The 17,549-nt window shown below is 41.6% G+C and overlaps 1 protein-coding gene across 1 annotated transcript; it reads right to left on the bottom strand.

Moving 5' to 3' along the window:
* Positions 1-3,579: 3,579 nt before the first annotated feature.
* On the bottom strand, positions 3,580-12,358 carry LOC135587035 (transcriptional regulator STERILE APETALA-like). The gene is made up of 2 exons (XM_065156526.1): positions 12,041-12,358; positions 3,580-4,855 (listed from the first exon to the last, which is right to left on the bottom strand). Exons 1-2 carry the CDS (start codon positions 12,296-12,298, stop codon positions 3,722-3,724), a joined length of 1,392 nt encoding a protein of 463 aa, XP_065012598.1. The 5' UTR covers positions 12,299-12,358; the 3' UTR covers positions 3,580-3,721.
* Positions 12,359-17,549: the final 5,191 nt, after the last annotated feature.

Here is a 17,549-nt window from a genome sequence, read left to right as displayed (position 1 = left end):
CGTTATTGCTCAATGGAGAGTGATTCAGCCCTTCTCTTCTATGTTAGCGCCTTTGGGGTGATTAGTTGGTAGACGGGGGTTGGTTGTTAAAATATTCACTATCATTTATACCCTTGTGAAGATGTGATCCAGGGCTTTGTTCTAGGAGTTTCGCAGTTCAACTCTAAAATCGTTCTTTTTTTCTTAGAGTGGGTCGGACCATCTCGAGCCTGATTAGTCTAGGGCCTCCACTGTAGTAGATCTAGTGGTGTGGGTTGGGTTTTCCGACTCATACATATCGAGCACTTTTGGCTTTGTACTTCCATTGTAGTAGGTTTATCTTGGTGCAGATTGAGTTTTTTCAATTCACACCTCGAGCCCTTTTAACTTTTCACCTCTATCTTAGTGGAATTATCTTAGCGTCGATTAGGTTTTCCCGACTCACATGCCTCGAGCGTTTTTAGCTTTATTCCTCCGCTCGTAGTAGATTTATCTTAGTGCAGGTTGGGTTTTCCTAACTCACGCCTTGGGCACATTTGGCTTGGGGTCTCTGTCATGGTGGATTCCCATGTTCCTTCTCTGTCATAGTGGATCTTCGGTCTTCCCGTCATGGCGAGCTTCAAATCTCTTTTCCACCATGGAGGATTCTCATTCCTTCTTTGTCATAGTGAACTTGAGTCTTCCTACTATAGGAGGCTTCAAGTCTTCTCTCATACGTGGTGGATTTCTTGTCCTTTCTCCATTGTAGCGAATCTTGGGTCTCCCCGTCATGGAGGCCCTAAAGTCTTCTACGGAGCTATGGTGAATTTTTTGTCCCTTCTCTATCATAGTGGATCTTGAGTCTCCCTGCAGTGGAGGACTTTGAGTCTTCTCTTTGCCATGATGGATTTCATGTCCCTTTTCCGTCGTGGTAGATTCCCATGTCCTTTCTCTACTATAGCGAATCTCGAATCTCTTTGTCGTGACGGGCCTCAAGTCTTCTCTCAATCATGGTGGATTTATTGTCCCTTCTCTATCAGTAGATCTCGAGTCTCCCTACTATGGCAGGCTTTGAGTCTTCTTTCTATCGTGGTGGATTCTATATTCCTTTTTTGTCATAGCGAATCTCGGGTCTCCTGTCCGTGGCAAGTTTCAAGTTTTCTCTTTATCATGGCGAATTCATTATCTTTTCTTTGCTGTAACAAATCTCGAGTCTTCCCATTATAGCGAGCTTCAAATCTTCTTTCTGTCATAGTAGATTCCATATCCCTTGATCATAGTGGATCTCAAGTCTTCCAATAATGGCGAATTTTGGAGCCTCACTCCCTATGATATATTTTATGGCTTGTCATGGTAGATTTTGATGCTCATTCCACTATAGTATATCTCGAAACATTATTTCCTCATGTCTTACCAAAGGGGCCACTTGTCTCGATCATGGGAGGAGAGAGATTGGTAGCTCTGGTGGAGTTCGATGTCTCTCCCATCATGGTAAGCTTTGGGCTTTCTCGTTGTCGGATCCCCTTAACGTTTATTTCAAAGGGGCCACTTGTCTCGATCATGGGAGGAGAGAGATCAGTAGCTCTGCCTTAAATCCCTCACCCGCTAAGGAGCAGGACTCATTCCCACCTATGACTCCAAAGTCTAAATCCTTTAGGATCTTAAGAGCTCCTAGTCTCGCTCCCTTAGGATCTTTGAAGGATAGTTCCCCCAATCATTTTGGAAGGGCAACTTGATCTTTGGTCCCTACTTCTCAGCATTGATCTTGCTCTTATGTCTCAGGTTATGATGTCTCTCCTTTCTTGCACTAGTTCTTCTAAGTCTTCTAGTTGTCTATCTGTTGAGGTTCATGCTCCGTCTTTGGGTAGTCTGAGGGCGGAGCAAGTCAGGTCATCTACTTTAGAGGGTGCATTTCCTGAAAACCGAAGGACTCTTTGGGACCTGGAGTCCATGAGTTCTCACGATTATGATTCAATGGTGAGCGCACCCCTTTTGGATTGCCTATGATCTTAATAATGTTATCCCTACTGACTTCGAGCTACATGCTCCCAGAACTGGTCAATGCCCCTTCGACTTGGTTCCAAGGGCTTTATGCTTATCTTGCGATGCCCTCGATGTAGGGCTCCGTCTTTCACTCCATTTGGTAATAGTGTCTTGTCTCTAATGGTGGAGAATTTTGCCTTCTCAGATAGCTTCTAATTTATGGTGTTATCTTATAGTATTAGGAGTGCCAACGCATTAACATTGTCCTGACCCACACTTCATCTCTAGCTTTCGATTATGCAAAGGGTGAAGTGGTTACTACTTAGCCACCCATGGAGGCTTCAAGGTGAGTGGCACCCATTTGAATAACAAAGGTTGGAAGGAACACTATGTTTTTATGAGCCGGGTCTGAATACTCTCTCATAGACTATTGTCCACAAAGACCACATGACTAGCCTGAATGACGTTACGTGGACTATTATTCACGAAAGTTGACAAACCATAACCACCCTATGTCATTACCCAGTAGAGAGTGATTCGACTCTTTTCTTTCATGTTAATACCTATGCAGAAATTAGTTAGTGAATGGAGGATGGTTGTCAAAATATTCCTTATCAATGTTTAACCTTTATAGCTAGTTTTTTGTTATTTACATGTAAAAGCTCCCCTTTTGGATTTTTTCCCAGATGGTTTCTAATTTTTAGTTTTCTCATTTGGTACCGTTAATTTTCTCTAATACTCTAAATGCATATTTTTGTCATCCATGTCTCCTTCTCCTTTTATTGTAGTGGTTGCACTCCTAGTAGTCACCACTTCCTCCACTACGTGGATATTTTCAATTGTCTCAAAACTATCTCATAAAAATACAATAAGATGAAAGGAGGAGACAACCATGATGAATTCAAAGTGATAAGATAAAAGTATTGAGGCCTAACGAAGAGAAAGGGGTCGATCAGAGGCAAAAGCAATAAAATCGAAACGATGAGACAAAGACAATGAGATAGAAGCGATAACTAAAAGATAATCACGATAAAATGAAAGCAATAGAACCTCACGATAAAAAAAAGAGATAATCACAATAAAATAAAAACGATGAGGTCGAAAGTAATAGAACCTCACGAAAAATAGAGACGATTATAATAAAATAAAAACGATGGGGCAAAAGCGATAGGACGAATACGACTAAACTAGGATGAAAGCAATAGGACAAAGATAAAACAGAGGAAGTAATAACAAAAGACATTTATGATATTAAAAAAATATATGACAGAAAACTAAAAATATAAAATATTATTTAAAAATACAAAAAGAAAAATCACTTTTTTTTGCTGCCCAGCTTTAATATTAAATAGCAACCTGATATTTTCCAAGTCAAATTCTGTTTTTTTTTTCTTTTTTTACCAAATCCAAGTCCCGCAGCTACAAGAAGAGAAACGAGTGCAGTATAAGAAAAGTGAAGTCATCAGAGTCTTGAAGAGATGCATCTCCTAAACCAATACTCGGCGAACAATTATGCAGCAACCCCAAAAATCCCAGCACACACTGGGAGCCATCTTCAACCCTAATCACCATCACCAAGAGACCACACCATCTTTGCCTCCCCCTCCCCATCCCCATTTCTTCTCCGATTCCTCTCTCTACATTCTTGCAGTCCTGCCTGTGGTGGCCATCACAGTACGATACCACCTGGCCTCCCCCAAGCCTGAGCAACAACACAAACATAAGCCATGGCCAGTTCTCTATCTACATCAACCAGACTCCTGTGCTTGGGTTCCTCCCCCTACAAGGCTCCAAAATCCCACAGGTGCAACCCGGTCTCGTCGGCCCAAGCAGCCACGTAACGATCGCCGGCCACCGACGCGGCTGCCTCTCCTATCCGCTCCCTGAAGCTGTATAAGTACTCGCTCGTGGTTGCGTCCCACACGCGTACTCCGCCATGGGCGGAGCACACCACCGCGTAACCCCAGTTCATGCACCCTTGCACACCCGCCGCACCCTGCTGCCGTCCCTCCGCCCTCCTCACCGTGCTGAACCTGCAAATCTCCTGCAACCTCGGCACCTCCCACACCTTCGCCAGTCCTCGCGTGTCCACGGCCATTACCCGGCCCTCGCTCGCGTCCACCGAGTCCACCACCACGCCGTGCCGGAGCTGAAGCTGGTTCAGGATCGTACCGGTGTCGTCGAGGTCCATGACCTCCATGGTCGAAGCTGTGCACCCCACCACGAGTCCCGGCTCCACGATCTTCGCGCGGCCGACCACCGGACTCGACAAGTCGGTGAGCATGTGCCATCCCAGGATGGCGTCGGAGTCCGTCAAGGTTCCGCCCACGAACACCAGCTGCTCGCTGGCGGCGTCCCAGACGCGCCACGACCGGCCGGGAACGCCGGCCAACAAGCCAACCCACCACCGCGAGTTCCCGGTGAAGTCCACCAACGTCCCGTCCTCCATCAGGTTCCCGACGTGGGCTCGCCGGACGGAACCGGAGGCGCCGAGGCTCGCCATGTGGACGTCTCCGTCCTGGGAAGCGAAGGCGAGGCGGTCGTCGGCGAGGAGGACGATGCCCGAGATGGCCTGAGAGAAGCGGCCGAGGCGGTCGCGATGAGGGTCAGCCGAGTAGGTGGCGAGCGCCCGTCCGGAAGGGAGATCGAACAGGCGAACCGAGCCGTCAACGAAGCCGGCAGCGAGGTGGTGGTCGGAGAGGGCGAGACGGCGGCAGGAGATGACGGCATCGGAAGGAGGAAGCAAGTGAGAGTGCGCGGAGCGGCGGGCCCGGAAGTTAGCGGCGGTGCGGTGGAGGCGGATGAACTCGTCCCGCCAGGACGGGAGCGCGCGACGCCGGCGAGACCACACGCGGCGGCAGAGATCTTTCCACAGGAGCTCCGACCGGGAAACGCTTCTCCACGAGGAGCAGACCTGCAATCGAATCCACCATCAGCATCGACACCCATAAAATATAACTTAGACTTGAGGGCTTCAGTAAGATTTCGATCAGAATCTTCGCATGCATCGTATGGATTGCACTACGTATGACAACTTCAATACACAGATCGGACAGAATCCGACATGAAATATGCCGTAGCAATGGCAAGTATAAAATGACTGGAATCAATTACAAGTTCCTGCAAGTTCTTGCAGGAACCGAGTGCTACGAAACTGATGGTGCAATAAAAGCTCTCGAGGAACGGAGTACTACGAATCTGGTCGTGCAATAAAAGCTCAGCCTTCGCGGAACTGGTTGTGCAATGAAAGCTCGCATTGCTTGTGCGTGCCACTCCAAATTCCCTGACATCGACAAATAATGGCATTAATGACTCTTTTCTCTTGCTTCTTTCTCGCTCTTCCTTTTCTTCTGTCGGTAATGGATTTGGGCGGGGCAAAGAAGGAAAAAGATTATTTTCTATTGCTCCTTTCTCGCTCTTCCTTGGCTTCTCAAGGTAATGGATTTGGGTGGGGCAAAGAAGGGAAGATTCTTTTCTATTGCTTCTTTCCAATCGGCAATGGATTTGGTTGGGGAAAAGAAGGAAAAGAAGATGAGATTGCAGTAGATTTAGAATAGAGAAAACCCCTTGTGATGTTTCATTGTCAAGAACTCATAGGTCAACCTCCATCGAAAAGTAAGGCCACTACAGGATACCAGAAACTCAAGAATGACAGCAAAACAAAGAAGAAGATTTACGAGTAGTACTCGCATGATCGCACCGCATTGCAGGCATTAGCATTGGCAAATGCTACACCTTCAACCTCAACAAGAATGATCAGAATATAATTAAGACCATTTGCAAATGCCCAAAATCAAGAAAAATAAAGCTTTTGCTTCCTTTATTTACTGAATTTGCATAATTATAATTAATCATAAATTTGGCAATCAAGATGTAAATGACTGCAAATTACAAGCAATCTGAATCTCATAACGATCGATCAGGATTAGAACAACCAAAATCACATTGAAATTCGTAATCCAGATGCCAAGTAGGGGCAAAGTTCCTGAAGCATTTGGTAAGATATGTTCTAGTCTTTCCATGTAAGTCATTATCTAAGAATGATGCCTAATCTTTCATAAAATAATGCCTTGTCAAGATGATAAGCGGAATAGTCTTCTAAAGGATGTAGATTATCATCAATTTGAATGGCACATACTATAGATATGAGAGAACAAAAAAGGGTAATAATATCTTGCAGACAACGAAGGTAATAAAGAACTAATAAGTTCCACAAGCATGTATATGAATGCAACCAAGTCTTGTAGCAGTTAATCCTCCACTTAATCGCTGAAAATGAGATTCTACTTTGCTTGAGGTGACATGTAAAATATCAAGACTGGATTGACAAGCTATACAACTAGGAGGATCTCACATTGTATGTGTATTTCATGTAGAGATGACAGGGAAAGGTAACCAAACTAATCCAAACCCTAATAAATTGGAAGAAATGGCAAATCGCGCATGCATTTTGATCGAGAAATTACGGAACTGCAATCAAAACCAACTGTTATTGAACAAAAGATAATAATGTCTTGCCGACACCTAAGGTAATAAAGAACTAATAAGTTTCACGAGCATGTATATGAATGTAACCAAGTCTTGTAGCAGTTAATCCTCCACTTAATCGCTCAAAATGAGTTTCTACTTTGCTTGAGGGGACATGTAAAATATCAAGACTGGATTAACAAGCTATACAATTAGGAGGATCTCACATTGTATGTGTATTTCATGTAGAGATGACAGGGAAAGCTAACCAAACTAATCCAAATCCTAATAAATTGGAAGAATTGGCAAATCGCGCATGCATTTTGATCGAGAATTACGGAATTGCAATCAAATGTGATCACAACAATCAACCAACTGTTATTGAACAAAGGATAATAATGTCTTGCCGACAAGTAAGGTAATAAAGAACTAATAAGTTTCACAAGCATGTATATGAACGTAACCAAGTCTTGTAGCAGTTAATCCTCCACTTAATCACTGAAAATGAGATTCTAATTTGCATGATATTAAAAATGGATTAAGAAACTATACGATAAGGGGGATTTCACAAGTTATCCGTATTTAATGTAGTTATGGCAAGAGATGATGGTGAAAGTTAGCCAAACTAATCCAAATCCTAATAAATTGGCAGAATTGGCAAGTTGCATTTTGATCGAGCAATTACAAAATTGTAAGCAAATGCCGTCACAACAATCAACCAATCGTTATAAAACAAAGAGGGTGAAAGCCATAAGTTTGAGATGAAAAATAGTTGGATAAAAGATCATCGAAATGCATGTATAGAATGCACTATGTACCACCAAAACACATGTTAGTTATAAGTTATGATTGCTAATTAATCCACCCCACATGAAGTCAAAGGAAAGTTACTTTGAAACAACTTCCTTGAGTAATTCTTCCATGTTGCAAAAAAAATAAATGGAACCCTTAACCAAGCCTGACATAGTATGGTAGATCGAAAAGTAAGTTTACATTTTTAACTACTTATACAGCGTCTGTATCATACACTAATTTAGCATTGGAATGATTGTGATAACAGTAACATAAAAAATCGTACAGGTCACGTTTCTATATGATTTTCATGCTTGTATACAGCAAATTTATTGCTTAACCCAAAAATCATATCGATCCAAAAAGTAACACAACATATAAAGCTAGATTTTGGCCAACTCAAAGACCTGATTCTCTTGACAATTGATCATCAAGTGATTTGAACAAAATGTTTTACCCTTAAGATATAAGAATTTCTAGCATTAACCTAGTCATATCACTCTTCTTGCGGTACATCATTGTTTGTGTTATTTGATTATTAATTTTAGTTTAGAATTATTTTCAGAACGCTACACCAACACCTTTATTAAGTCCACTATTCTTGCAAAGATTTCTTCTCTCATTATAGAATGATTACCCCCTTTAAATATGAGAAATACTCTTTCTAGTCTAAGAGATTATTAGCAAACAGCTTAACTCATCATAACTCGAGTAATGCTTCATTGAATCATGATCCATCGCATTAATCCTTCAGCATTAAACAAAAACGATTTTACCACTGAATAAATTTCCAGTCCAAATGGTTTAGAAACCTAACCTTCATTATGTTTCTCGAAATTCCAAAATACAAGAACATAATGAGAAATATTAGATTCCACCGACAAGATTTATATCAAATGCATAATATTCACAGAATTGCCAAAACAGTATGGTCCAGAAAATATCCATTTGGGGAACAGAACACTTTGGCTTCATAATCATAAACCAACAATGAATCAGAGTCACGCAATGGTACATGAAATATCTTTAATAACGAAGGGTGAAAAAATTGGGTTTTACAGGTAAGAAATATAAAAGGGAAGACGTCAAAAAGTACATTTCAAGAAAGGATATTAAGAGGAGACAGTGAAAAGGGCTATATATTTTTTTACCATCAACAGAACCTTCCAGTACAAACAAACCATAAATTCCCCACTGACCAGAAATAATCAACCATTAAGACCTATTTTCATAGAGAATCTAAAAAGCTATTGCATCTACATCATAAATTTACAACTCAAGGATACAAAATTCACAACAGACAAAAGAATGTATCAAAAAAGTTATGAAATTACTAAGTAAAAGGGATGTGACAGTTCAGGTAAACAACATATCAGTACACATTGCAGGCATTTTTGGTAACTACAGCTGAACTTAATAGAGAAAGTACTGGACCATCTACCACCCTATGGACAAATGTAGCAAATTGTTAACAGTTCAATCTGAACAACTTTAGACAAAAAAAGAAAGGGTGCAATGTATTACAGTAACTGTAGTTATCTGAGACTAATGCTCCAACTCAAAATTTAGCAAAAGCTGGCAACACGAGAAGAGAAACATATGACCTTTAATAGCCAGAAAGCTGGTAACAAAGAACAACCTTCAGTAGAAGATAAACTAGTTTTACACACCTTGGTGGATAACTCTTGTATCTTAGATTATGCATCTAATGTTTGCTGAAATTGCGAGCTTAATGAACACCTCAAGTTATGGGGTGATAACAAATGCATTTTCCGGCCTTTTAAATGCTATATCACAGTAAAAAAACATCAGAGATCCTCTATAAGATCATGCACACCTCCCTAGATCTCCTAACATACCAAGAAAAATTCCATCAAACTCGCAATAAAAAAAAAGGGAAGGCTTCCGGCGATGTACTTCCGTGGTGCATTCAAGTGATGCTGAGCCTCACTCAACAGCACACCCATTAAACCAGCAGATCCTCTGCCTCAACTCCATAAAAGGTCAAGAAGCGGAGCTCGTGGTTCGAAGGCCGAGATCAGCAATTAAATAAGATGGCCATCGAGGCAGCAGGTGTAGCAGCAGCTTTAAGACCTTTCTTCGTTCGTACCGTAGGAAAGAGAAGGCCAACGACAGGCCAAAGACAAACAAGGGAAGGCATCAAAAGCTTCAATTAACGAAGAATCCACGAGAGGCATCGATCTGTTACTGTTATAATAGGATCCCGTGAATCCCTCTGCGACGACGCACAACTGCGTGTCACGCCTAAGAGATCAGGGCGCGTCTTCCTGAGGTGTGTGGTAATCTCCCATGTGATTTGGCTTTGTTTTAGAGGTATATCGTCCCTAAAACAAAGCTGCAGCTAATAAAAATAAGGCCACAAAAGGAGCAGCATTCGGCCTTTCTATTGTCACCTTTAAACCATACCAAAATGACGTACTGCTCCCGGACTTACTGTTCCCGCAATCCTCACAGCGATCTCGACAATGTACGAGCTTCGTACGCTCGAAAATCGCATTCAGGGTGGCTCGTCGCATCGTTCAGAGATGGTGTTTGATGCTTGCTCCGTCCCCCCTAACTGGACGTGGAGCTCCATTAGCATGCATGCCTAAGAAAGTCTGAGAGCACTAGTCGAGCCACCCTTCAACCCATCCAAAAATGGTGGATGTACCCCCGCCCGTGAACAGTAATAGGACATGTATGGCGAGACCCACCAAAAGGTTGGCTTTGGTGGTGCAGTCACGAAAGGAAGCAGGAACTGCAGGTGGCATGGCGAGACCTGTGCGAGATACTGAGATTTGATTGACCCTTTTTCTCTCTCTCCTCTCAATTCTCTGTGTAGAGTACTTTGAATCTGATTTTGCTTTGGCTGGATACTTACATCCCATCAACAAAAAGCAAGAGCTGCTACACGACAACCTCCTCGGCGTTGGACTTTGCAGTAAGACCATGTGCGTCGAGAGCTGCCGGGACTTCGAATAAGCTTTGGCAGTACGGAACGACGACACTGTTACCTCCCCCCAGCATTTGACCTCCGTGTAAAGCTATAATAGAACCCAACACATTTTAACAGAACAAGCAGGAAGATAAGAGAGGAAGAGTCACGTACAGTCTTCGAACGCGAAGCAGGCACGAGGGGAACAATAACAATGTATAGGCCTGATGCAAAGGGAGCTTATAGAACCCACGTATTGAAATCGCATGATGAAGAGAAATGCATATATGATGGTTCTAAGAATAAGGCGTGCATGTGCTGGGAAAGAGCTGTCAGCAGCAGAGAGAGCAGCTGAGGTAGACAATGTTCCTTCCCTGACCGTGGAGGACAAGATGGGGATTCCAGTGGGGAAGGGCTGGTGCAGCCTATGGCCCCTCGGTCTGAGGAAGGACACAGAGAGACCGAGAGAGAGAGAGAGAGAGAGAGAGAGAGAGGAGCCAGGTCGAGCGCGGTGAGGGAAGAAGGAGCCGAACCCAAGTCGTCGAAAGCAGCGAAGCTTTCGTCTGCCCATGCAACAAAAAGCACAGGCTGTGCTGCTTCTTTCCCCCACACTTTCATTTCCAAGGAACGCCATAAAAAAACACTCCCTCTACCAACACCTTCACTCGCCCACCCACCATTAATTAAACGCAAACAACATTCCTAGCTACGGCTGAAACCCAAGGATTGAGAGAGAACCCTCCCATTTGAACCCGTCATCACGGCAGAGGTTCCTAACTGCCCTTGTCTTCCTCGTCGTCTAATAACACCATCATACATTACATTTTGATGCAGAAGAACGAGGGGGGCCATACTCCACAGTGTTTGAAAAGAGAGTGGGTGTTGGTATCCTTCCCCTCTCCCCAATAAAAAAGGACCAAAAACGGAACTGAAAGGGACGCGCGTCTGGTGACGGCGCCTGCGCTTCCTCTCTGCCTTCGCCTATCCCATCCCATCCGCAGTGCGCCAACCCCGAGCTCGCCCCTCTCTTTTTGTTCCTTTCCGAGAGAGATGGAGAGAGAGCGAGAGCGAGAGAGAGAGAGAGAGAGAGAGAGAGTTAAGCCGAACGTGAGTGAGTGAATAAAGCAACGACAAGGATGGATCGAGGGGAGTTAAAACGGGCGCAGCGCGAAGCGAGGGTCAAAAGAACAGAGCATCACACGCCTCCTCCCACCACTGGCTCTTTGCTCAGACCCCCCGTCAGGAATAGATATAGGTTGCACGAAAGAGAGAAGGCAGAGTAAGAGAGAAATAATGAAGTTGACAGAGGCGAATGGTCAGCAGAATCGTGTTTAAAGTCTCAAAGGATGTCCGCTGCTAACAGCAAACAGTGCGGCAAAAGCCAGCCATCCGGCTGCCTACGAATGTGGGGTGAGAGAGAGAGGCACTAGCGCCGGCGAAGCGCAGCTGGCTATGGAGACAATGGTCAAAAAAGAGAGTAGCAGTAAGAAGAAGAGTCTTCTTCTTACTGCCGCAGCACACACAGGGGTGTGACTGTACACAATAAATATAAACCAAACGAATAAAATACGCACAGAAGAAAGGAGAAATGACCGAAACGAAGGACTAATCCGAAGAACACCTATACGTGGAGGCATTCTACCGAATGCTCTCCTTGTAGGATAGCAGGTCTATTGCCCAACCTATCACTCCAATGTTGTTTCATGTTGCAGTCATGATTACTATCATGGTGCATCCGTGGTCTCATTGTTCCAAAATCATAGAGGAAAGCCCACTGATGCATGATCTTGATGATAACTAATGTGAAACCGTGGCTATGTAAGAAACGAAGCAGATCGAGAAACTGATGTATTCTTCTGTTGGGGGATACGGCAATAAGATGTATAAAGAAAGAGAAGAAAGAACCTGGAACACGGAGACGACGGCAGGAGCGGCGGCCAACCTCCCGGCGGAGCGCGCGGCGTCGACGGCGACCTGGGCGGCAACCGCCTCGACGAAGTGCTCCGGCCAGACCGCGTCGGCGGACCTCAGCCGCGACGATGAGGGATCCCCGGCGCGGCGGCGGCCGAGGCCAACACCGGTGCGTGTTCGGGCGACCGCGGCGTCCTCCCCGCCCTCCTCCTCGCCTCCCCTTCCCCGTCGCTCCGGCGGCGAGCTCGACATCGGTGCAAGAGCAGATCGAATGGGAGGGAGGGAATTGAAGGAGAGAAGGCGAAGAGGGGGCGCGAGAAGAGGCGGGGGGGGGGGGAAGGGATGGGGGTTTAGTAGTGCACAAAACGCGGGGTTTTATAGGCATGATCGTATTTTTTTTGTTTTGTTTTCGGATTCTGTTACTAATCCGTGGTCTCGTTTTTTGTTCATTTATATAATGCTCATTACCAATATAACACGTTATATATTTATCGGTGATATATATCGTGATGCTGCGCTACAAAGTAATTTGGCGTTACATAGGTTTCGGGGATTTTGTTTATTTTGTTGTTTCTTTTTATTTATTTTTTGGAGCCACGATGAACGGCAAACTCGATATCCCCTACGAGGAATCTTTTATTTCCTTCAAAATATCAACCTCCCCCACAAACCAACACATAAAAAACAGTTTCAGTAAGGTAGCACACGTGCCGCTTGGTATGTGCGTGGGTAAAGTGGGCCCGGTCGGTGGCCCACCAAGTGCATGGTGTAATGGGCCTCCGTGATCTGTAGTTGGTAGAAACTGTTGATAGATTCTATACATACAATACGTGGACTCATAATCCATTAAAAAGTACAAAAATAAAAAAGATGGATAAATAAACTTAAAGAATGGTGATTGTTTATGGGAAGATAGTACAGTGGGAGTCTTGATCAACTACAAAATGATATTATTTTTTAAGCCAAATGAGTATTAAAAATGTTGAAGATTTTAAGAAGGTAACCTCATCATGTCAGGTCAATCCAAGACAAATGCTATCTCCATACATATATAAAAGGCTTTAAGAATTCTAATTTGTGGGTTCAGGAGCTGCCACACAGAGGAGAAAGTGGGATGGGTTCTATTGCCACCGGAATGGAACAACATCGGGAGGAGCACTGTAATCGAGGGCATGGAGGGAAGGACATCGGCATCACACCGCTGGTGGTCCGGTAAGTGACCGCACAGGGAATTAATCTACTGTATTTAATGGACGCCCGATTGCGCGTAGTCTCCTCTCTCTCTCTCTCTCTCTCTCTCTCTCTCTCTCTCTCGCCGCGTGTAATGCTGTCGCAGCGTGGCCCCATGTATGTGCATGGTCCGATACTTAAACGCGATCAGAGAGGTTGGTCAGAGTGTTTTCTTCAGTAACATACGTCTTAGAAGTCAGTCATGGTACGTGGGGAACGACCGGTCGGAGTAGGACTGCGGGGGGCCGGGGAGCATTACGTAGCTGGGCAGGGAGGGTAGCAAGGAAGAAGGTGATTTGTACTGCGTACCAGCCGTCACTGTCGCCCAGGTGCAACATCACATTAAGTCTCCAGCCAATGAAGCTTGACCTCGCCTCCTCTCCCCCGTATATATCTCCTCATGTATGCATACATATGTCTCTCACGCAGCAGATTCATATCGGCACCATATCCCTGCCGTCTCTCGGATCTCCGGATCCTGTTTAGTCCTTTATTCTTCGTTGTCTCACTGACCGTATAGAGAGAGAAAGGCGACGTCGTTGTCGTGGTCGTAAGTGGCCGTGAATTGGCAGCAGGGGATGCGGCGACGCCATGTGACAGTCTCGGGGTTCCAACACCGACGAAGTCCGATGCTTGTGAACCAACAGCCCATTGGATTGACTGACTAGGGCAGCACGTATAGAAGTTAGGATGCATTGAGCTTTTGAAGCTCAATCCAGATGACTGAAGACTTAAACGATGACTGGGCACATATTGAACTAAAGAAGAAAGTAAGCTCGCTAGCTATCGATCGACGCAAATGCATATTAACTGAACAAGAATACAAACATTTCATACCCAGGCTGAAGAACTGGAGGATATGTTAAGGAGTAGCAACAGTTGCAGCTTTCCTTTTTGTTTTCCTTGCGTTCACTGCCTACGAATGCACCTTCTTCGGTTCACTTCACTGGCACCTTAATCCAGCCATTGGCAAAGGCAAGACCTGCGGTCCGCCATTACCTGCATTAGAATCACGCTTCCGTAAGCCAAAAAACCAAATGACATCTACAGTAGTTAGGATCTGCTACATATTCTATAGAGAAAAAAAAATGGCAGATCAACTGTTGATTAAGGAGTTTTCTTTTCTTCTTTAGAAGTAATTTAAATGGCGACTAGCGAGATAATATCACTAAGCCATTAGTAAACTCGTAAACTGCTCTTCATCCGGAGTCGAATTGAAATGCAGGCCTTTTAACGAAGAAACAAGAGGAGACAATGTTTACTGGGCTGGTTCTTCTTCCCTGGTCACAAACTTCTCTTAGCAGGCTTTGCGTCTCCCATTTGCTCCGCCTGCATCGACCACACATCTAGCAGTTTGAAGTCATTCTGGTGACGAAGAGCGTACATGAATAGTACTGTACCAATCTGGTGAATAGCTGCGCATGGATTTCGCCTGGTTTGATGGTTCTACTTGCAGTTGAAACACAAGGGTAAGAAAAGCGAGTGAATGTTTTCGGTCCTTCAAAAACATCGCCAACGGTGGGATGGTGAGAGTCGCTTTAGCCATTTCTTAAATCATCATTCTTTAAAAATATATTTTCTTTTAAAACTAGATTATATGTTAATATGTCAAGTAATTATTCTTCATCTTTCTCAACTTTTATAGAATCTAACATTTAAGTTGAATCTAGAACAAGCAAGAGTGCATGGGATTGAAAAAAATTTTGATGATGATTTTGTCTCTTATATGATAGAAGATATATCAAAGTTTATTTCAAGAAGTTATATTCTCTCTCTGAATGCTTCTTTCTACAAAGAGATGATAAACAATGATATGGAAACCATAATTAGTAATCATACTTCGATTCTCACTGACTTATCTCGTGTGGGTAAAACCCTAAGTTAAAAGCGAATTTTTAAGAAAAAGATTAGGGCAGATCATACAATTAAAAAGTATAAGACTAGTTTTGTTGATCATTATTTTTTATTAAAAAAAACTAATATTGATTATTTTAACATTTATGTGTCTGTAGCACGAATTACTATCACTCGAGTCGTACTTGCTTTTGCTTCTATCCATAAATTTTTTATTCATCAAATGGATATGAAAACTATCTTTTTTACGTAGAGAACTAAAAAAATTAATATATATGAATTAACCCGAAGGATTTGTCATGCCAAGATAAGAAGAAAAGGTATGTAAGTTGATTTGATCTCTATACAGACTCAAGCAAAAAAAAAATTGATTTTATAATTTTATCTTTTGGATTTTACATTAATGGATATGATAAAATGATAGAGAATAAATTATGTAATTCTCTATATTTATGTTAATAATTTCTTAGTTCTTGCATCAAATTTAGATCTAATCTTGGATTAAATTAATTTTTATCATTTTAATATGAAAAATGTTAGTAAAATTGACATCATCTTACGAATGAAAGTTCAAAAATCTTCTAATTCTATATTATTATCTTAATCTCATTATACTAAAAAATTAGATATTCTAATTGTAATTGTTTTCCACTCCTTAAAATCAAAATGTTCATTTTGTTAAAAATGCTAATAATCTTGTAAATCAAGAAAAATACACTTAAATCATTGAATCTCTTATTTTAGCAAATATGACTAAACCTGGTATTTGTTATGTTATATTCAAACTTAGTAGATACGTTAAGAGTACTTTTGATTATCGACTTAACTTTATAGGATATCTTTCGGTTGTTGAAAGTTATAGTGACTTTAATTGGATTTCTGATTCTTTAGATATTAAATCTATATATGGATTTTTTATTTTTTTTTTGGTAGAAGTGCTATCTTGACAATCAAGTAAACTATCATTGTCAAAATACTAAGCTTGTAATATTTAACACAATTTATATTGAAATAGATGGCTTAAGAACTTAATTTCTACTCTTTCTATGATCTCAAACATTATTTATATTTATTGTGATTGCAAAGTTGTAATATTTTTTTATTAAAAATTTTATAAATACTAAAATGAGTAGACACATTAAGATTAGATAAAAATCTATTAGATGGCTAGATTCTTATTCTCTTATTTCTATATTTTATATTAAAATTAATTATTATCTAGCTAATTATCTTACTAAAGTTTTAAATAGAACTAAAGTTTTGGTGCCATCAAGAGATATGAGTATTTACCTAAAATATGCCTTCTAGTAGTTAGGAACTCAACCTCTAGAAGATCTCTTGAAAGTGGTTCAATGTGATAATGACAAGTTGATTAGTTGGCTAAAAAGTATAATGGTTAATACTTTAGTATACATAGATATGGAGTTTATCTTTAACCTCATCGTTATAGTGATTAATGCTCAGAAAAAACAGTTTTAAAAGAAATCCAAAGTGACATTTTCTATGAGATATTACTTTACACGTATCCTTGGTAGGACCTCTCCTATATAAGTAGAATCCGTAGATGATCGTGGCTAAGGATCTTGATAATACTTAGAATCTCTCATAAATAATCAAGATACTTGTGTATGATCATTGATGTGCAACCCACTAAGCATACTTGTGTTAGTTTATTAAAATTTGAATCAAAGGAACGTAGTTCGAGATTTTGTTCACTCATAGATGTCATCGGTCACACAATACAAGCATCGACAATATTTTATTTTTTAATAATTTTATTTTTTATATTTATTTAAGTTATTTATTTATTTGAAGGGATTTTAAGTTTTTTATGGAGTATTATTGGAACTTTTGAAGGGGAAAAAACTAAAATATTCTTTCACTAGACGTTTAGGCCCACATGGACAGCTGAAGGACTTCCTTCAAGAATTTTATTCTCCCCTCAAAGATTTATTTAAGAATTAATAGGTAAAGTTAACCATTTATACATTTATGAGATTAATAAAGATTGGACTTTTTACCTTAGAAAAGGTTGAAGATGAGATTAAAAGTGTTATCACACACAAAGATTATCTTTTATAATAGTCGACTTGTAATTGCCATGGTTACAGAGGACTAAGCATATTTAACGAGGTTCAAGAAATATTTTGTTTCGAATTAAGGGATAATATAATAGTCATGATCCACTTATCGGAATCTAATAATAATATTCATCCTATCAATGTGTTATTTTAATAGTAGTAAATGCCATGGCAGAACAGCTAAAGAAAATAAAGGCTGTCTTTTTCCGTTGTTGACTATTAAGGATAATTTGCATTAAGCACAACTTAACATTTGGTCTCCAATTTGAAGCGTGCCAATGATTTGAGTCTATGAGTCTATCTCTCATTGCACTTTTACTGCAAGACCCTCATTCTAC

The sequence above is a fragment of the Musa acuminata genome, chromosome BXJ3-6 (genome assembly GCF_036884655.1).
Source record: "Musa acuminata AAA Group cultivar baxijiao chromosome BXJ3-6, Cavendish_Baxijiao_AAA, whole genome shotgun sequence".
Classification (NCBI taxonomy): domain Eukaryota; kingdom Viridiplantae; phylum Streptophyta; class Magnoliopsida; order Zingiberales; family Musaceae; genus Musa; species Musa acuminata.
Note: the sequence above shows the minus strand (reverse complement) of the source record. Positions and strands in the feature narration are given on the sequence as shown.